This window comes from Phaseolus vulgaris, chromosome 11, assembly GCF_000499845.2.
Source record: "Phaseolus vulgaris cultivar G19833 chromosome 11, P. vulgaris v2.0, whole genome shotgun sequence".
In the NCBI taxonomy this organism is placed as follows: domain Eukaryota; kingdom Viridiplantae; phylum Streptophyta; class Magnoliopsida; order Fabales; family Fabaceae; genus Phaseolus; species Phaseolus vulgaris.
The window spans coordinates 4,682,756-4,703,285 of NC_023749.2; the positions used below are offsets into that span (position 1 = coordinate 4,682,756).

Below are 20,530 nucleotides of genomic sequence, written 5' to 3' on the forward strand. Positions count from 1 at the left end.
ACAAGTCAAAATTGACAAACAAACAAAAAATAAAGTATAGAGTAATTTTTATTTTATGTAAAATTTTGTGAGAATATCTTTTTTTTTCTCTTAAAGAAAGATTGGAAAAATCATATAAAAATTGTACATTAATATTAATTAAAAAATTAAAAAATAATTTTAATTTTTAAGTAATTTATATAAAATACTTTATTATATTAATAAAATAAAATATATTAAATAAGAGTAGAATTTAAAAATTTTGTGTTTATATAAGTATAGATATATAAATATTTAAAACAACGGTGAAAGTAATATATCCGGAAAATGGAACCCGAATATTCTGGGTCTTCCAAGGCAACTAAAAAATATATAAATATTACATTTGAAGTTTTTTTTTCAACCATTATCGCATAAAAATTATTCATTCTCTCTTCTACTTATTTCTAGGGTTTCTCTCGAACAACATTTTCACCTTTCTCTCTCTAGGGTTTTTTTTATTTGCATTTGGATAGAAGCTGTTCGTTCCAATGCCACTTCCAGCGAAACCAATGAGGGATTCCGACGAGTCCTCGAGCCCTTCCAACAACCTGTGGGTGGGGAATCTGGCGCCGGATGTCACCGACGCCGATCTCATGGAACTTTTCGCCAAATACGGCGCACTCGACAGCGTCACCTCTTATTCCGCTCGCAGTTACGCCTTCGTCTTCTTCAAGCGCGTCGAAGATGCCAAAGCCGCCAAAAACGCTCTCCAAGGAACCTCTCTCCGCGGCAGTTCCTTGAAGATTGAGTTTGCCAGACCGGTTTGTCTTCATCTTTTTGCTTTCATTTGCTCTCACAATTCCTGTATTCATCTTCTTCTTTTTCTTTCAACTAATATATTATTATTTTTAGTATTTTTGCTATTTCTCCATTCTAGGCTTTTGTTATTTTTGTATTTTTCTCCCTCGTTGCCATTTGTTTCACGGAATTGCTCGACATGCATGAACAAAATCCAAATCCCTAATTTTAAGTATTTTTCGCGTGTTTAGGTCGCCGTGTTCTGCAAAATTGATTTTGGATAAGATTAATTTTGTAAAATTGATTCTCAAGGCAAGTTTTATTTAAAATTTAGTGTAATTTTTTTATTGTGTTGAATGAATTTAAACAAACAGTAACCATATACGTTGCATAGAAATGGCGAAATTGATCGTGATACTCGCTATGAAATTGTGAAGTCAAATACAACGTAGAAATAGTGTAAACTAACCTCGTTGTCGGCGAAGATCGGTGTGCAGTGTTTGGATTACATTGGACGAAATCCTTAGTAAATTAGTTGTTGTGGTGATTAGTTTAAGATACAAATTTGTAATTTTTAAATAAAAAATAATTAAAATTGCTTAAATTTAAGGGGTGAAAATTTGGTTGGGAGTCTGGTGACATATAAACTCTTGTTCTGTTGATTAATTCTTCACATCTCAAAAGGGGTCTGAAAGCTTGTTTTGTGGTTCGTTTGTTCTAGTCACTAAGATTTATTTAATTCTTAAACGAAGATCTAAAATGTTATGTAAACATGACCCAAGTTATACAACAATGCATCGCTCAAAGTGACAGTGTTGTAGAATAGTGCTTTACATGAGCTCATATGTAACTAATTCTGTCATCTAATGAGAACAGCAACAATGAAGTAAATACACACCCACGCTAAAAGTCAGAATGAGCTACTCAGATACGTCCTCATAGTAAACACACAACATAATGCGTATGAACTGAGACTTTTTTTTTTCTTCCTGTCCTGAAACTCCTGAAATTAATTATCATGAAACACGAATCTCCTATCTAGCTGTGCGTTTGGCTAAAACGAAGAGGTTGACTTAAAAGAAGTCTTTCAATCTACCAGTTAAGAAATACAAATTATTTGATTAATAACCACTGTGTAGCCAACAGGATGGAGTGTTTCTTTAGGTCTACAGAGAGGTGACAGGATAAATGGACAATTGGAAAGATTGCCTTTTGAAGTATCTGAATTACAACATATCTGATGTTAGATTTAGAAAAACTCAGAATGAACGAAATAGAGAAGAATAGATGTTTGTTTTATTGAAATCTGTGAAAATGCATTACTTTGATTTACTCCAATTAATTACCCTTGGTTTTAGTTTGATTTGGAGTACAGTAGTGATCTCACTGTTGTGAGGTTACCAAGCATTATTCGTATAGAAACTTACGTAACTGCGAAAATCTGTATAATCATCAAACAACTTTATATTGTTCTGCCCTACTTTAAAAAAATACCAGCCATTCAAATAACGTAACTTACATAAAAAGAAACCAAGGCCAATAAAATTAAAATAACACTGGTTCGGTAGTAGCATGAACAGTAATTTTGTTTTAGTATTTGGTTCGGGTGTAGTGTGTTTATTATATACTAATAGATAGTCCAAACCGCAACCTGATGTTTAGTTGTGATGGACGTTCTCTGTAGAGTATTAAGACTTGTTTCAATAAAAAAAACATAGACCGCCGGCGTTAAACTTCTAAACATGGCTTCCTGGAAGACATTTCTCTCGTTTAAAGTTGGGCGAGGAGCTGATAACAATATTTTAAAATTAAATTAAAAAACAAATCCAGGATAAGATTGATGAATTGAAACATACGATACAGAGAATGATATCCAGTTCTTGAGTTTCTCCTATATTAAGAATTTGAAAAAAATGAAAGTCTGAAAAAGATCAGAATCATGTACGAAATAGAAAGTGCAAAACGATAGGTGATGTGTGGATAAACATTCTTGATTGATTGTAGTGAAAGCAATTTCAGTCCTTAAATCGAAGCGGAACTTTTGGAAGTCTTACTTGGTAGCTTTGGTTTGATACTGCTAATCACATAAGTATATGTTATTGTTTGAACGTTGAAGCGAGGTTGTATCATGTCATACTTTATTTCACCATGTAATGTTTAATGATCTCATCATCTTTAGTTCAATTTATTTACCTAGACACAACATTCAACTAGCAATTTAGCAATATAATTAATGATTTTTTTTCATATTTATTTACTCAACTTGTATCCTCTCTCCTTACATGATCAAAATAATAATACAGTTGAGTTCACATTTTAGTTCCTACCATTGGATGTGTTATGTTATGTGTCAAAGTGGAATAGACAAACATTGACCTTATTTTTCTTTTCTTGGGCAAACCAAGATGGGACTTCTTTTTCAATTGTTCAACTGGGAAATTCATAGTACTAGCTTCTCCTTTGATTGTTTTGAAGCAAAAGTACAATATCTTTCAATAGTATCAACTATTTAAATCTTAACATGTTTTTTCGTAAACATCTGTATGTGGAGGGTGTTATCTGTATTTTTCTAATGTTTATTTAAATGACTAAAAAATGTTCTCAGGCAAAGGCAAACAAACAGCTTTGGGTGGGTGGTATTAGCCCAGCTGTTACAAAGGAAGAATTGGAAGCTGAATTTTGTAAAATTGGTAAAATTGAGGATTTTAAGTTCTACAGAGACCGTAATACTGCATGTGTTGAATTTTTCAATTTAGAAGATGCTTCTCAGGCCATGAAAATAATGAATGGGAAAAGAATAGGGGGGGAGCATATTCGTGTTGACTTCCTTCGATCACAAGCTACAAAAAGGGTAAGTAGATTTTTTATGGTTTTCTTTGATTTCCTTTTATTATTCAACTATCTAGGGCCTGATGCCTCATGTTGGTAAAGAGTAATTAAAATTAAGTTAGTGGGGAGTGATTATTTTAAAATGGCATACATCTTGAATTTTATTTCTTGTATTGATAAATAATCCATATTTACTATTGTAATGGTTTTTTTTCACTTGAAACTGTTTGAGCCAAGCGTTTGTGTAAATTGCTTTCATTCTAGAATTGATGAACTGGCTTATTTCCTTTTTATGTAGCTTTTTCTGTTTACATGTTACTTTGTTGTAGTTAATGTTTCCTTTGCTGATTATTGTAGGATCAGTTGCTTGATTATGGGCAGTTTCAAGGAAAAAGCTTGGGGCCTAGTGATGCTTATTCTGGCCAGAAAAGACCACTGGTGAGGGTCCTTGCAATGTGAATCTAATTGCAAGTTTGTAACTTTTTTTTTTGTATAATTCTTGCTCATCTGTCTGTCATTGCTTTGTTTAATGTAACGTTTTAGTTTTAGGAAGACTGGGCATTATTTACACAAGAATGCTCAATGTTTTCTGTATATCCTGTGGCTTGAACTTTTTCAGTTCCTCTTATAAATAACATTTCTTGTGTCAGCAGCATTCACAGCCTCCAATGGGGAGGAAAGGCGATGGTCAACCAAGTAATGTGTTGTGGATTGGTTATCCTCCTGCTGTTCAGATTGATAAACAAATGCTCCACAATGCTATGATTTTATTTGGTGAAATTGAGAGAATCAAGAGTTTTCCCTTGAGGAATTATTCTATTGTAGAGTTTAGAAGTGTTGATGAAGCCCGACGTGCAAAAGAGGGCCTTCAAGGGCGCCTTTTTAATGATCCTCGAATAACAATTATGTATTCTAGCAATGATCTAGTACATGGCAGTGATTACCCTGGCTTTTCTTCTGGAAGTAATGGACCAAGGTCCGATGTATTGCTGAATGAGCATCCATTCCGACCGTTACAAATAGATGCATTTAGTCATAATCGTCCAATGGTTCCAAATAATTTTACTGGTCAGTTACCGCCTAGCGGTATTATGGGTCCAAATGTACCAATGCGACCTTTTGGTCCTCACAGCGGTGTTGACACTGTTATTTCTGGTCCTGAGTTTAATGAGATTAATGCCCTCCACAAATTTCAGGATGTAATCTCCAAGAGTAACATGGGTCCAAACTGGAAAAGGCCATCTCCTCCTGCACCAGGGATGCTTTCTTCTCCTGCACCAGGTCCTAGGCATCCTACAAGATCAACCTCTGGTGCATGGGATGTACTTGACATAAACCATATTCCAAGAGATTCTAAACGTTCAAGGATTGATGGACCCTTACCTGTTGACGAAGCCCCATTTCCTTTAAGGAATATGGATGATCGGGGATTAGCCCTGGAGCAATCTTATGGGATGGATCCATCAGTTGATGGAGGTAGCTCTGGTCCCTATGCAAACATTCAAGGAAAGAGTCACCTTGGTCCAATGAACTCAAGGATTACAGCTGGAGTACGTGGTACGGTCCAACCTGATAGTGATCATATTTGGCGTGGAATTATTGCAAAAGGCGGAACTCCTGTTTGCCGTGCTAGATGTATACCAATTGGGAAAGGGATTGGGTCTGAGCTGTGAGTATAGCTTTATCTATCTCTAATCTCAATTAAAAATTTGCATGTTTGTTAGAGGAAGGAAAAAGTTGGAATAGTTCTTGGAATCTGTTCATTTCTGTTGACTTATTTTGCATTTATCGTATTCTCATTGCTAGCAAAGTCAACATGTAGGATATTCTCTTTCCTCTGTGTGTTGTTTCTTTTCTACAAGAACATATGTTTTATGAATTTTACTGGTTTGTGCTGTCATCAGGACAAATGGTGTGCTTATTTTTCTTATGTTTTCTTTATGAAAATAATAGTCTTAAACTTTTATGTTTTTTAGTATATTGGAGGTAAAGATTCTAACTGACTTGCTCATTTTTTTTCCTAAGCACAACCAATGGGTACTTAGTTTTGTATGATTTTTTCTCGAAAACACCAGTCCATCTTGATTAATGTATTGTATATATATTTCTTTATGTTACTGTTTTAATGTTAATTCAAGTTTGCTTTGTTCTTTTGCTGCAGTCCTGATGTTATTGATTGCTCAGCTAGGACGGGATTGGATATACTCACTAAACATTATGCTGATGCAATTGGTTTTGATATTGTTTTCTTTCTGCCTGATAGTGAAGATGATTTTGCATCATATACTGAATTCCTTCGCTATCTCAGTGCAAAAAATCGTGCTGGTGTTGCCAAATTTGTTGATAACACCACCTTATTCCTGGTGCCTCCTTCTGATTTTCTCACAAGAGTTTTGAAAGTGAGTGGACCTGAGCGATTGTATGGTGTGGTTCTGAAGTTTCCTCAATTGCCAAGTAATGCACCTATGCAACAACCATCGAACTTGCCTGTACCAACAAGTCAGTATATGCAGCAAATTCCTCCTTCACAGACTGAATATGGTTTGATTCCTATGAAAGAGGAACAGGTTTTGTCAATGGATTATAGCAGACCATTGCATGAGGATTCTATGCTTCCTACTAAACCAGTCTACCCACCTGCAGGTGGGCCTCCTTCAGTTCATTCTGTGCCTTCAGATTATGCTCCTATTAATGGTGTTGCTGGGTCCCAAGCAGGAGTTGCATTAACGCCTGAGCTGATTGCAACTCTAGCTTCTTTTCTCCCTACAACTGCACCATTATCTGCCACTGATGGTGCCAAGCCTGGAGTGGGTTCCTCCACCATGAAGCCTCCATTTCCTCCTGTGGCACCAAATGATGGAAGTCAATCCTATTTATGGAAACAGGATAATCAAATTGCTGATCAAACCACTCATCCTCCTCAACAGTTGAGGAGTATGTATAACGTTCAGAATGCTCACTATCAGCACTATCCACCAGCATCTGCTCCAGGTGGCAATCCTACTCAAGTGGTCTCTAGTAGTTCTCATATCCAAGATACTACAGCCACCATGCATCAGCAAGGTGCTGTTTTATCTAGACACATGCCTAATTTCATGATGCCCACTCAAAGTGGACAAGTAGCTGCATCCCCTCATGGCAGTCAGCATTATCAAGTTGAAGCCTCCCCCAGCAATCAGAAAGGCTTTGGAGTTGTGCAGGGAACGGATGCCTCTGTTTTATACAATTCTCAGGCTTTCCAACAACCTAATAACAATTCACTGCCTTTCCAGCAACCTAATAATTCTATTGCCTTAACTAATCAAGTTAGTGGTGCCAATTCTTCACAGCAGCAGACAGCCATGCCATATACAGTAGACCAAGTAAACCCAGACACCCCCAATCAGCAACTTTCTGTTTTTGGAGTCGGTCAAGGCACACCAGAGGTGGAAGCTGATAAGAATCAGAGGTACCAGTCAACATTACAGTTTGCTGCCAATCTTCTTCTCCAAATACAACAGAAGCAACAACAAGCCCCGGGAGGGCATGGACCAGGAATTCAATAATGAGATGTTTCCTGTAAGTAATTTCTTTCTTTAATATATGATCTAGTTGACTGTTTAATTGACTCATTCAGATTCTGTCCATATTTACATTTTTCTTGTAAATATTTTTATGTCATTTATGTGATGGTATATTCCACGTGATTGTCTGGTTCCATACCTTGGTTGCAATTGCAAATGATCTGTAGGTTCTACACCTGAAATCCTTGAAGTCATGGACAAAATAAATATGGAAATCTTGAACTTATAAATTTACAGAGATGTAATAAGCCCTTGGAAACAATTATATGTAGTTGGAAGTATGTCCAAACTTTTATGGGGAGTATTCTGGAACAAGTCGTTTTTCTTATATAGTTTGGGTTGGGATTAGGCAGGTGATCTTAATGATGTCATTTCCAAATAAATCAAACTGCATTTGTCTGTTGAAAAATTCCATTGTATTTGTTTGATCCTATTTTGTCCTCCGGTAAATTATGATTTGGATTATTCATTCATTATCTCTTAGTCTTTCTTTATGTTTGACCCTCATTATCTTACTTTTGCCTCTTCTTTGCTCTGAACTTTGTTACAAATTGTCATACTATCAGAATTCCATGATTTTTCTTGAAAGGTTTACAATATTCTAAAAAGTCTGTATTCTTTACTGTGTGCTTGAATAAAGACATTTCCGTTACATCATTTTCTAACTCTTCGATTTCCAAGCCATCTGCCTGTTCAACCATTTCTCTCCCGTTTCTCCTCCTGGCTCTACTACCTCATTTGGGATTTCCCTTTTGCATCACTAGCTTTAAATGTCCTTGTGTTTTCACCTTATCTTATTATGATATTGGTAAAGTGCTTTACATTGCAAAGCCATGGGCCAGCTTACCTCAATTCTTTTTTGCTTGTCTCTCTGTTCTAGCCCTTCTTCCTGATTATTGTTTTATTTGTGCCTGACCCATTCTTGGCAAATCGTGGTACAGCATCTTGTAAATTCAGTAGTCACATCTTTGGCGGTGACCATGGGATTAGGGTTTTATTGCTACTAGTTTTTGTCATTGAACTACTTCAAGATCTGTTGATTTCTCTTGTTTTCTGCTGCGTGCTGGTTTATTACAAGGTAAACTGTCAATGTTGCTTGCTAAGTTTTTGTTTCTTTCCCTCATCGACTAAGATATCTCTTTTGACTGCTTCATGGTTGTCAGATTAACAGCTGGAAAGTTTTTTTCCAGGGATGTTAAGAAAACTCGTGATTTGAATTTTGGGCTGTGTGTAGGATTGATATTTTATCTGTCAAGTATTAGGCAGTAAACTTAGTTGACAGGAAATACCAAGTGAATTTGAATTTAATAAAACTTCAAAGATATATTCATGGCACAGGCAAATGAAATATTAAATGAGTCTGCTTGCAGAAAGGAAGAATAAAATGCTAATGGTGTGAGATCCTCAATTCAAAATCTACAAAATTTCTTGTTCTCATTCATGCCCAGTCTTTTCCTTACTTTCCTCTTAATCTCTCCGCTGTCTCTCTCGTATGATTCTGACATGTCCCTCAACTCCCCTTTGCCAGTTTTCATTTTTTCCTTTCCTGATAATCCTTCCTCCTCGTCATTTGTCACCCATTTATTTTTCCTCAAATATACCCACTCTCGTTGTTCCTTAGGCCCAACATTCACATTTCACCCTCCTACATTTCCTTTTCCCCCTCTTTAAACGTTCACAATGGGTCTATTATTAGGATTTGAAGAAATTCCTGGTTGGTACAATACATTAGCACTTTGTCTTCAGTGGCCGTTTCATGATATTTAAGGTACCCATAGCTGGTTTGCTATGGCAGTTTAGTCATCATTGATAATAGGGAGGATCATCTGTTAGGCTTGTGCTCTAGAAACCATTTGATATAATGGAATTAATGTTGTGGTTATTTGGTCATTGTCGATAGGTAAGTAGTTTTTTACTCCCTCCAGTCTCAAATACAAGTAAAAATACTTATTCGACTAATTACAGAGAGTTAGTAACATTTAATTGCACTAATTTCATTTAAAAATCAATTTGTTTCTTTAGTTACTTTGCATTGGAAATAGATATCAAGAATAAAAGAGTCATTGAAAATTAGACACTTGGAAATTAGACACCAACTAAATGAAGGGCATTTTAGTGATAATTTCATTAAGTTGAGATTGTAATTGAAAGAATGTCCAATATTTTCTTTTTGGGCTTATATTAGAGATTGGAGGCAGTATCATTTTAGTATTACTTTCCCCATCTATTTTTTTTCTTCATTACTTGGTATCACCGTGTCATCAACTGACCCATTTCATATATAAGTAGATTAATTCTGTAGTGTTATACCTATTGTATATTACTGTTTATGTTTTCTGTCTCTAATACATACATGTCTTATTCTTCTTTCTGTTTTCCTTATCTCTCAGTAGTGTACTTTGACAGTGTGATTGACTGTTACATACCAATTATATGACTTATAAAAACTTGGTGTGATAATAGCTTATTTTCTTCTGTGTTTTGTATCCATTATTTTTAGCTGTAGGCTTTAATCTTTCTTCTCTTCTTTTTTCACCTCGTGAAAGGTAGTTTTTAGGGGTAGAAATTCAGTCACTTGAACTTATTTTATCGTGACTTGTGAGGTGTAATTTCCACTATGTAAGAATCTTGAATGTGCTTCTAAAGATAATGAGAAGATATTTGCTGATTACATTTGAAAATTTGGAGTTAACTTGTTTACTATTTTCCTAGCTAACCATAATCCAGGATTGGTAGACTGAATCAACAAATTTCGGTACCACATCCCAATTGTGGTTTTCCATTTACTTTCCCTATGTTTCTTTCCGAATTCAATCACCCTTAAACTTATTGAGACTTGTTAGGTTTAACTCCCACCGGGTAAGAATCTTGAAAGTGTTTCTTCAGGTCTTGTGAAGACACTTCAAATTAAATGTGTACATTTAGAGTTAAATTTGTCTAATATTTTCCTAGCTAACCTTAATTAAGGATTAGTATATCAAATCAACAAATTTGGTGCCACTGTCAATTGTGGTTTTGCACTAATTTCCCCTATGATTCCCCTCCTGTATATGGGATACAGAAATTACAAGTTTGGCTTAGGGACGAGAGATATAATAATGACCTCAAGAACTCGACACGGATTGAAATTTATAGGAACTTTGATTGCCCTAATTGGTCATCAACATGGTTAGATTAATTTTTTGAACTTGGTTAGTGAAATTTTTAACTGAAAACTTTAGATCCTACCTGCCCTATTTAATTTTAAGGACAATTTTTAATGTCGTCTGTCTCTTGCAATTAGCATGCGTGGCAAGTAGTACTCAATCATTTACTTCCTAATATGAAGGCCAACTTCTCGAAGTAAGAGTAGCGTCTAAACTTAGGAAAAGGTATTAGGAATACCATGGAAAGGCGTCCCAAATTTTATTATCGTTAGAGGGCTAATAAACACTCAGTTGCCTGCATTCTTATGAATGTTCTATCAGTCCTGCTGGTTTCATTTTAGTATACGTTGAAATAAAAAAGAGCCAGAGCACGTGGATTTTCTGTTCCCTGTGTAATGCTTGTTAGCTGGAACTCCATTAAAATATATGAATGTGAAAATTCATTAAATATATAAAAAGGTGAAAATTCGTTAAATATATATAATTAAAAATATATAGAGGCGATGGCAGTAACTGTCAACTACTTTTAAACAAAATTGAGTGATAAATAGATATTTAGTTAATTAAAACTGCTTCATATACCGGGCCTTGATTATGCATTTCTTGTGAAAATATCAGACCTATTTTTAATTTACTTGATTAAACCTAGAAAATAAAGAGTCTGGCAGTAGATGATCTATAAAATGAAAATACCTCCATACATTTCTTTATTCAGTCTCAATGACTTTGGTGCTGAGTAGCATCTAGTTTTGTGATAAAAGAATGTGTCATTTTGAATTTGTGTTTCTGACAGCATTCGGACAAAATTACTGTCTTCCTAATTGAGTTTGTTCTATTTGTTGTTATCAATAATGCCTTGTAAGCAACACCTTGATGTAATTAACCCAATAAATATTATCTGGATATGAAATTTGAGGAAGGTACTTGTTAATAGAATACCGAAAACATTATAATTAATTTTTAACACTGGAATACCATAATAACGTATTTCCCCCCCTGCTAAAAGCTTTTTCTGTCCATAGTTAATAGCCGGTGAGTGTTGAGTGCTACATTGCAGGGTATTCACCCATTAATGCGATTCTGAATACCAAAAATTCCTTCGTAGATCCATTCAGGTACTGAACCATTCCATTCATTAAGGGTTCGTACTTCGTAGCACCGCGATTTTCTGCTTTATTAGGTTCTCACTTCTCTGCAGTTGAATCATCTGCATCAATCTCATCCATTAAAATCAAATTTTACATATTAAGTTATAAAATCTTATAATGCAATGATATAAAATTAGACTCTACGATCTGGCAACACTATACTCATTACTGCGATATGATTTTTGATCTTCTTTTCATTATACATGCATACCCTATCCAAATAAATATGTTTTTATGCGCTGCGCAACGTAATTGATGAGGTTCTGCCAAGTCTAATCGTGTCGTTTTTTCCCTATCTTTATGGACGCGTAGGTAATGGTCGAAAGATGCATGCGAAGGTGACCCAGACTTCACCATTGTTCAACAGCAATTTCTATTTAATCATTTATCAAAGCAACTTTCGTTTACCCCACTTACTCTCTTTCCTTCTAACCTTTTTCACTCCACAAAATACAAAGCTGTAAGTTGGTTTTTATTCATCATACTGTTCAATGTACATAACTTTTTTAGGCTACCCACCCGACGTGTGACTACTTTTTTAAAATTATTTGTTTAAACTTTTGCTGTTCTATTTCTTTGGATATCCAACGTTTCTTTGTGTTTCAAATATTATTGGCAAGTCCAGAGGAGATTGCTCCAAAATGGATCAACTAGGGTCAGAAGTAACTACGGTGTCTATCTGAAAAAAAATGGATTTAACGAATTGACACTTTTTACTTTTACATCACCATTTTTGTTAATTAGTTAAATATTAGATAAAAATAAGTATATCAATTGAAAAAAGTGTAAATAATGTCATTTTGGAAATGATGATTAAGTTGAATAAAATCTGTTCAAAATTTAAAGGTTATAAAAAATATGATAGCTAAAAGGCATAATAAAGGCAAAATATCCTTAGTATGTTGGTAATTCAAATACTTCACTTCTAGTCTCAGTATTATGCGGTGGTTCAATGTGATATGGTAAAAGGAAAACAACTATATTATAGTAGAATAAAGTGAGACATGATGGAATAAAAGTTTTATTCTTTTATTTATGTGCACAAAATTCTTAGCCGTTAATAATTTGGAGAGAGAAATAATTGAAGATGAACAATGGAATACAATAAAATAGGTTTCAGTAGTTTCTTTTATGTATTATATACTATATATAAACACTACACTCCTTTTTTTTACACCCACATCACTACCTTTCTTAATTATTAATAATTTTTTATAACGTGTAATTACAAACATACCTTATAATTTTATTATTAAGATATTACAAATCAAGAGTACCAGGTCCTTAAATTATATATGGTATCCAACATATTACAAGAAAGAGAGATTATCTTTTGATAGTGATGTTTATGTCATAAAATTAAGAAAAGCAGAAATAAAAAACAAGTTATTGGTGTTTTTCTTTCTCAAATTTATTCTGTTAAAACTGCAACGAATTTAACTATGTACTATCATCTTTTCAAACCCACACATTATTCTTTAAATTAATCTGAGATATAAATAGTGCAATGATTTCATATTTATATTTATTTACCAAATGTTAATAAATTGGTATTTCTTTAACACATGGTACTCTTAATTAAGCATTTATTACTTTTCACTGTCAAATGTATTACACAAATGAAACTCGATGTGACTCATCTGCTAAAAACATATATAAAATTATTTTATAGTAACTAGATATATAAATTAAGCTATAGCTTTTATCATGTCATTCTCACAAACTTTCATGTGAAGTGTGTTTGGTAAAGAAAAAATAATTGAAAAAATATAATAATACAATTAGAAAAAGGAAAATAAAATGATGATAACAAGCTATAAATATAGTGGAGAAAATAATATTATTGTTTATTTCAAGGTGTGAGTTTTACTCCTCCTCACATACTTTTCTTCTATCAAACTCAAACTCAGATACGTGTCCTTTTATCTCATTGTGATTTCTGATGATGTAAAGATAAATTTTTTGTATAATATTTATATTTACAAAATAATTTTATAAGAAAACAGGAATATGAGAAAAAAATAAGTGTAAAATTGTTACTCTTTGTTCAGTGGTTGAGGCAACACCACTGCAGTAGCTGCTAATTATGAATTTTTTTTCTAAGATAGTTTTGTTAAAAAAAAAACTCATCTGAATGGCATATTAACTATAATATTTATTTAAATAATATAATTTATTGTTCATGGTAAAAATGTTCATTTTGATAATCGTTTAAAAAATAAGACATAATTTAATTTCTGAAAACTTTTTTAAATTAAAAAATTGAAACTATAAAACAGTCTTAAAATTAAAAAATTAAAAATATAATAATAAAAAACAGGTAATGTTTTACAATGATAATTTTAATTTTTTTAATAATTTAAATAAATTATTAAATGTAATTAATATTGAGATTTTTTAAAGATATTAATTTATTTGATAATAAAAATAAGAATTTAAATATTGGTTCAAGTTAATGATTTGAGTACATTTACAATTAAATCTAATTATTAATTTACCTATATAAATACGAAATAATATATACATAATTATGAAATTTGTTAAGTGTAATAAATATATTTTATTTTGGCTTGATGACATCTATAAAGTTTATTTCATTGAAACAAAACAATAAAGGAATATTTAAAATGAAAAATTAGTTTAAAGTGAGAAATAAATAACATAAATGTTTACAAACTTGGTAAATTGTAATAATTTTATTGAGATAACGATGTAATACATGAAATTATATATTAATTTAAGTTGTGATTCTGTTAGTAATAGAAGATAAATGTTACAATTATTTGTTTTCTAAATAATTTTATTTTAAAAAAAAAATATGATTTTTTTGCATTGAAATTTTGTGATTTAAAATTAATAACACTTTTGAGTTATTTAAAGGTGAGAAAATTGTTCATATTAAGAATTGAAAATTTAATTTATAATTTAGACTAATAACTTAAATTAATATTGTAAGCATGTATTTTTTTAAATGTACTAGTAAATATCTCTCTGGCATTGAAATAATTTAAATTTAAATTTAAAATAAATATTAAAAATGTCATTATTAAGAAAATATGAAAATTGACAAACTCAATTTAGAAAGAATCTGTAAAATAATATTTGAAAAGTAAATAAATAAATTTCTTAATTATTTAATTAATTTGTTAATAGTTTATATGAAATTTATAACAAAGTAATAAAAATAGACAAATTTCTCACCATCTGAAATCTTGAATATAATGAACTAAAGTAAACTTATGATGTGAATAGTTTGTTCTCTGTCAAATAATTTTGCTTTAAATGTTATAGTTATGAACAAATTTGGTTGATTGTTGAGAGAGTGCAATTGAGAGAGCAGAAAAATGGGGTTGGAATCTGTTGGAGATTTAGCCATTAACATGATTCTTAAGAAGTTAGAAGGCGAAGATGTTGCCAGAGTCGCTTGTGCCAGCAAAAGGTTTAGGTTTTCAGCTTCAGATGACACTCTTTGGACCAATCTCTGCTTCCATGAACTCGCTTTGACCCAACCCATCGATCATCTTGGAAACCCCTTCCCTTCCTTCAAGGTCGCTCCTTTTTTAATTTTCCTTCACTTTTCCTGAGCCTCTGCTTTTGGGTGATAATTATTTTGTGGAAAAAGATGCATTGAATTGTTATTGGGTGGTTTCAGTCAAATGATGAAGTTGTCTCTTTGTGAAGTTTGATTTGTTTCTGTGTCTTTCAATTTCAGGCACATGATTGGGTAGTGCTTTTGGATGTCCTTGTTGTTGTTCCATGTGTGCTAAAAAATGACCTTGTTGTGTTGACTTGGTCCAATTGTGAAACAGGGTGAACTTCTTGCCCTGGTTAAAAGTATGTTTATCCTGTTGTGGTTAGATTTATATTTAATGCCGTGTGGGATTGAACTGACAAGGATGTGGTAATTGGGGGTAGAATGATAGAGCCTTGGATTAGATGTTTTTTTGGTGGAATAGAATAAATGGAATGGGGTGGAATAGACTCCTTTATGCTCCATTCAGTGCTTTTCCCATTTTAAAGAAATGAAAACCATGATACATTTGGTTCCTCCATTTCTTTTTATATTTTTGGAAACAGTCAAGTTGTGGATTTAGTGTACTTACTACTTGCATGCTTTCTCGACACTACTTATGAAACTAACTTCTGACCTTCCTGTTTGCCGGTTCATGGACCTGCTAAATTTATGTTTTGTAAAGTGTGCATCGTTTTCTTTCTTTCATGTTGAGAAGGATGGATGCTCTGTTGCTCAAGATTCTTGATGATACTGACTTGTGTGTGCTAAATTTGAACTAATGTTTTTGGTACAGCTAGAAATCAGACTGTGTATGTGTTACGCAGGAATGCTATCAAGCATGGAGAGGAGCTTTTGATATGTATCCATGGCCTCTTGTTAAGCGTGTGAAAAAGTGCTGGGATAGAATAAAGACCTGGTTGACCAATAACTTTCCTGAAGCTGAGGCCACTCTTTGTAAAGGGGCAACTGAAGCTGACATTCAGACGTTGGAGAATTTGTTAAAGGTGGAATTGCCACTTCCTACAAGGATCCTTTATCGCTTTCATAATGGGCAAGAAATCGTAAAAGCAAATCCAGAAACTAGTACATTTGGAAGTTCTTTGGGTCTAATTGGGGGTTACTCCTTCTATAATCATTTGGTGAATGTTTATCTATTGCCTATACGTCAGATAATCCAAGAAACTGAGCAAATTAGGCGTCACTTGAGCTTTTTAAGAAGATCCAAGTTTGTTCTTGTGGCTGCTTCATCCACTTTCCGTAGAAAGTTGTTTTTCCTCAACTGTTCCAATGGTCAACTATATGTTGGAACCAATAAACTTCATTCTGAAAAAGACATAATCCCTTGTGTACCTCAAGATCTGATAAGTTTACATCGGGAATTAAATATTGAAGAGCAACAAGATGCCATGCTACTGTGGTTAGAAGAACATGGTCGTCGTTTAGAACATGGCTTCATCAAACTCTGTGACAAAGAAAATGGAAGAAGCATTAATCTTTTCCCAGAAGAACCCCCTTTTTGTTCAACGGCTGTTACTAATGGTGTGAAGGTAAAAGCCTGTATACCACTCTTTATGCTTGCTCAATTAGCACTGTATCTTACGGCATAGAAAACATTATTGCTATGGTAGTCGTTGATGCAGTTTGCAAAGTCATATTGGGTTACAGGGAATAATTATTGTAATGAGGTTATCATATGCCTCCTGAGGTTTGGATATTTATAATTACAATATATATCAGGACAGATTTTCTTGGATTGGATCTGGAGCTTCTTTTTTCTTTTTGTTGTCTTTATGCATAAAGGAAGCAAATGGTTAATGACTTTTGCTCATTATGATGCATGGGATATTCCAATTCACGTGCCTTTTTCATCACTACTGATTTTTTTTACGAATATTTCGTAGTTCCAGTATGTCATTTTTCCTTGGAGACTTACAAGTGTTTTTTTTTCAAGGTCCGTGCATCTGCATTGATTATCCCTGAGTTTATTGATCCTCAAGATGAGAATGAAAAGTACTTATTTGCTTATTCAATCCGCTTGTCCCTTGAACCGCAAGGATGCTTGATTAATGGAATGTCCTTCAACTCTTGTCAGCTCCATTGGAGGCACTGGATCATTCGTGCTAATGATGATGTTGTATCGGATTTCAATGGAGAAGCTGTTATAGGACAGGTATAAGTTCCCAAAATTTCCCCTCAATTTGTGCAATTATTTTTATTCTATTGAAGTTATTCAGTAAGTATGCATTTTAGACTATTTCATGTCTTGGCTGTTGGACATAGATCTTTTAAAATTGAATCCATAATTTTGAAATTCCGGATGAGTTAGTAGCCGTGAGAAGTGAGTTAGGTGCATTGACTTCACTTGGATTTTAGACATATCGGGGTCAAAATTTCAAATGAACAGCTGATCAAGGTCTCCCTTATCTAAATGAATTGATATTCACCTAATTGTTCTACGAGTATTTTGGTTTGTTGAATTTTTACAACAAGAAGCTTCTGTTCAGTTGTGAATTAATTGTGGAATTTCCCAAAAACTGCACATTAGCACACTGCCATTACCTTTCTATGAGCTTGTATGTGGCCAAAGTCTAATAAAACTTTGGGGCTTTTGATTCTTGTTGCATATACTGATTGAGTGCATCTAAGTGACGTGCCTAACTTAGTTAAGCTTGTAGTTTACTTTATAGTTTTCGAGCAGATAGAGTCATCCTTAAGTTCATCTCTGCAAACCAGATAAAAATTGAACTGATTTAGTGATTTTGATTTCCATAAGTAGCAAAGGTTTATAATTCATAGTTTTTCGAACTTGGAAGAATGTCTTTAAACTATATTTTTCTTAGAAAACAAAGAATATTGTCTTCATTTTCTTATAATTTACTTTATAGCTTAGTTCAGCTTGTAATTTACTTTATGGCTTTCGAGCAGATAGTCATAGGTCCAACTCTGCAAACCAGATAAAAATTGAACTGATTTAGTGGTTTTCATTTCCAAAGGTAGCAAAGGTTTATAATTCATAGTTTTTGGAACTTGGAATTTAAACTCTATTTTTCTTAGAAAACAATGAAAATTGTCCTCATTTTCTAAAGTCCGAGTAACTTTGGTAAATAAAGTGGTCAAAGTGTTAAACTACTGAGTTGTGAATCTCCCTGCAGTATCCACTTCTGCATCCTGGTGCAGAAGAATTTGTTTATCAGAGTTGCACACCTCTACCACTGCCATCAGGTTCCATTGAAGGTTCTTTTACTTTTGTACCTGGCAGGTATGCATTTTTTGTTATTTTAATTATTGTTTGCGACAAGTTATTTGGTTATCTATGGTTAGTTTGACAGTGTAGGAATATGTGAATTTTGGATTGAGCAAATTTCAAATTTGCTTGTACTAAGTACACATGAACTTTTTACTAATGGTTTGGGTTTTTCTTTGCCAACTTAAACCACATTCATCATCCAAATGTCAATTTTTCCACGGGATGCCTTGATTCACAGCAAGCAACAAAACCATGCATTTGACACCATATGAATTAAATTCTATTGTTATTGTCTTGTGAGCTAGCCATTTTCGTTTTTTATTCTGATTTCAGCTTGGCATACCCAAAAGGAGACCCTTTTCTAGCTACAGTGGCACAATTCCCTCTCCAGCTGCCAGACTATATTTTCTGATTTTGATTCTGAATGGAAATGAAGTATCTCTGATGGCAATTGCAGCTCCCCAATGGCGTTTGTGCACATTATGTGACTTTAGTGAGAGTGGCTTGGTTCCTGAGTTTTTATTCTTCTAAGTGTTGGACCTGCACAATTTCCCTATATATAATCTATCTGTAGTAATATTGGATTTCTTGCGTTATTCACTTGTCTCTTAACTTTGTACCCTCCATTCACTCTGTATATATGCATGCGATTCAATGAGGTTTTTGTCATCTAATAGAATGGTAAAAGAAATCATCTTCGTATTTGGGTAAATTTGAATTTGTCGTGCTATTCACATGATTTCACTTGAATCTCATTCCCACACCAAACTCGAACTTAGATAGAATGAATTTGATTATAATTATTTTGTGTAAATACTCAAATATATAAATAAACGAAATTCTCCATTCTCTTAATATAGGAAAGATATTTGAGCATTAGTGTGAAAAAATAGTTAAAGGATACCCATTTTATGGTTTAAGCAGAATTGGCACAAGAATAGTCTTATAATTGAACCAGGTTTTATTATTTGGCACAAGAATGTGTTGTCTTCTTCTTTTAAGTAATGGTGATTGTTTTTTTTGACTGGTGATGAACTTTGGTGATTAGGATAAAATTTGTGATGTTTGTATGGATATGTGATTGTGTTTTTGTTTATTTTTTTTATTTTTTGAAGTCACAAAAACCAAAAAAGAAAAACCAGGTCACAATTAAAAAATATCTTTACAAAATGTTAAATACAACGAATTTTCTGTTAATTTTCTTGCCCACAAATGATGAAACCGCTTTATTAAATATTGGGACGAAAGAAGAATAAAAGTGTTATAACTGGAAGTGAAGTAAGGTATGCGACTAAAGAGAAGGTAGAGAGATACAACTGAAATAATTTAATAAAGTAAAATTATACTTTATTTAAGGTTACTTAAATTTTTTTAAAAAGTTAAAATTGACTTTTTCCAATTAACATGGAAAGTAAAAAAGAATGCATGAGATGGAAGAAGAATTTATGGAAGAAGAATTTGTCCTTATTATTTTAGAATAATTTATTTTAAATTTTCAAATCCAGTAGTCATATGAGAAGAGAGTTATTATGTTTTGGAATTTAAAAATTATATATTATTAAATGTAATGTTGATGATATTTTTACAACAATTCATGTTTTAATCGAAGTTAAACTCATTGGTAACATTGAAGATATAAGAATACAGATTTCAATTTTGTTATATCAATTATATTTAATAGGTAAAGAAAGTGAACCGTCACAATACTATAGAAACGGCGCGTCTTGGTTCAATGAATAACAATTTTTCGGTCCATATTCATTCTACGATGATAATTAAAATATTTTATTTAGAGTAGATAAGAATAATTCTCTAACATCGTCACTTTAATTAAATAATAAAAGTAAAAACACCAAAATAAATGAGTAGAATATTCAACATTAATTTTAGCAACGACAGTTATGTTCTTGTAATAATATTACTTCACTTCAACTGTTTCATCAAACATTATCTGTTAGAAAGGAACCATGTCAATATAACTTCTATAAAAACATTAAGTATTTATTAATTTTTATTTAAAAACATGTAATGAATATTTAATTATTCCAACAAAAAAAGAAAACAGTAAATGTATTAGAAATTATAACTCATTTTAATTTAATTTAATTTCATCAAATAATACTAATTTTTTTTAGGGTTGACCACCCCACAGGACTTGAAACTTAGAGTAGCAATAGATCTTATTTAGGATTAAATAAAATTTTATTTCTATTAATTTTTTTTTTTTACATAACAATTCAATTTCGACTAATGCTGACTTACATGAATATTACATATTTAAACTCCTAATTATTTATAGTTATTTAAAAATAATAATGTTTTTT

General features: G+C 32.7%; 2 protein-coding genes across 6 annotated transcripts; both read left to right on the forward strand.

Moving 5' to 3' along the window:
• The first annotated feature begins 380 nt into the window (after window positions 1–380).
• LOC137808146 (flowering time control protein FPA-like) lies at window positions 381–12,034 on the forward strand. Of its 4 annotated transcripts, none has more exons than XM_068609147.1 (6): window positions 381–782; window positions 3,365–3,610; window positions 3,946–4,026; window positions 4,239–5,257; window positions 5,750–7,146; window positions 11,758–12,034. In XM_068609147.1, exons 1-5 carry the CDS (start codon window positions 510–512, stop codon window positions 7,131–7,133), a joined length of 3,003 nt encoding a protein of 1,000 aa, XP_068465248.1. In that variant the 5' UTR covers window positions 381–509; the 3' UTR covers window positions 7,134–7,146; window positions 11,758–12,034. The 4 variants fall into 4 exon arrangements, with proteins under 4 accessions (XP_068465248.1, XP_068465403.1, XP_068465478.1 ...); XM_068609302.1 differs by having other exon boundaries at window positions 4,242–5,257; XM_068609377.1 differs by lacking the exon at window positions 11,758–12,034 and adding an exon at window positions 8,093–8,371 and having other exon boundaries at window positions 4,242–5,257.
• A 2,617-nt stretch (window positions 12,035–14,651) lies between these two features.
• On the forward strand, window positions 14,652–18,802 carry LOC137806467 (F-box protein SKIP16). Of its 2 annotated transcripts, none has more exons than XM_068606644.1 (5): window positions 14,652–14,993; window positions 15,784–16,506; window positions 16,911–17,129; window positions 18,112–18,218; window positions 18,540–18,802. In XM_068606644.1, the coding sequence occupies exons 1-5, from the start codon at window positions 14,790–14,792 to the stop codon at window positions 18,616–18,618; spliced, it is 1,332 nt and encodes a 443-aa protein (XP_068462745.1). In that variant the 5' UTR covers window positions 14,652–14,789; the 3' UTR covers window positions 18,619–18,802. The 2 variants fall into 2 exon arrangements, with proteins under 2 accessions (XP_068462745.1, XP_068462825.1); XM_068606724.1 differs by having other exon boundaries at window positions 14,692–14,993; window positions 15,753–16,506.
• Window positions 18,803–20,530: the final 1,728 nt, after the last annotated feature.

Excerpts from the sequence above, each read along its gene's own strand:
- LOC137808146 (XM_068609147.1), top strand. The coding sequence starts at position 510 with ATGCCACTTCCAGCGAAACCAATGAGGGATTCCGACGAGTCCTCGAGC. Across the intron at positions 3,611-3,945 it reads GATCACAAGCTACAAAAAGG|GATCAGTTGCTTGATTATGG; the intron begins GTAAGTAGATTT and ends TGATTATTGTAG. Across the intron at positions 5,258-5,749 it reads AAAGGGATTGGGTCTGAGCT|TCCTGATGTTATTGATTGCT; the intron begins GTGAGTATAGCT and ends CTTTTGCTGCAG.
- LOC137806467 (XM_068606644.1), top strand. The coding sequence starts at position 14,790 with ATGGGGTTGGAATCTGTTGGAGATTTAGCCATTAACATGATTCTTAAG. Across the intron at positions 16,507-16,910 it reads CTGTTACTAATGGTGTGAAG|GTCCGTGCATCTGCATTGAT; the intron begins GTAAAAGCCTGT and ends TTTTTTTTCAAG. Across the intron at positions 17,130-18,111 it reads GAGAAGCTGTTATAGGACAG|TATCCACTTCTGCATCCTGG; the intron begins GTATAAGTTCCC and ends ATCTCCCTGCAG.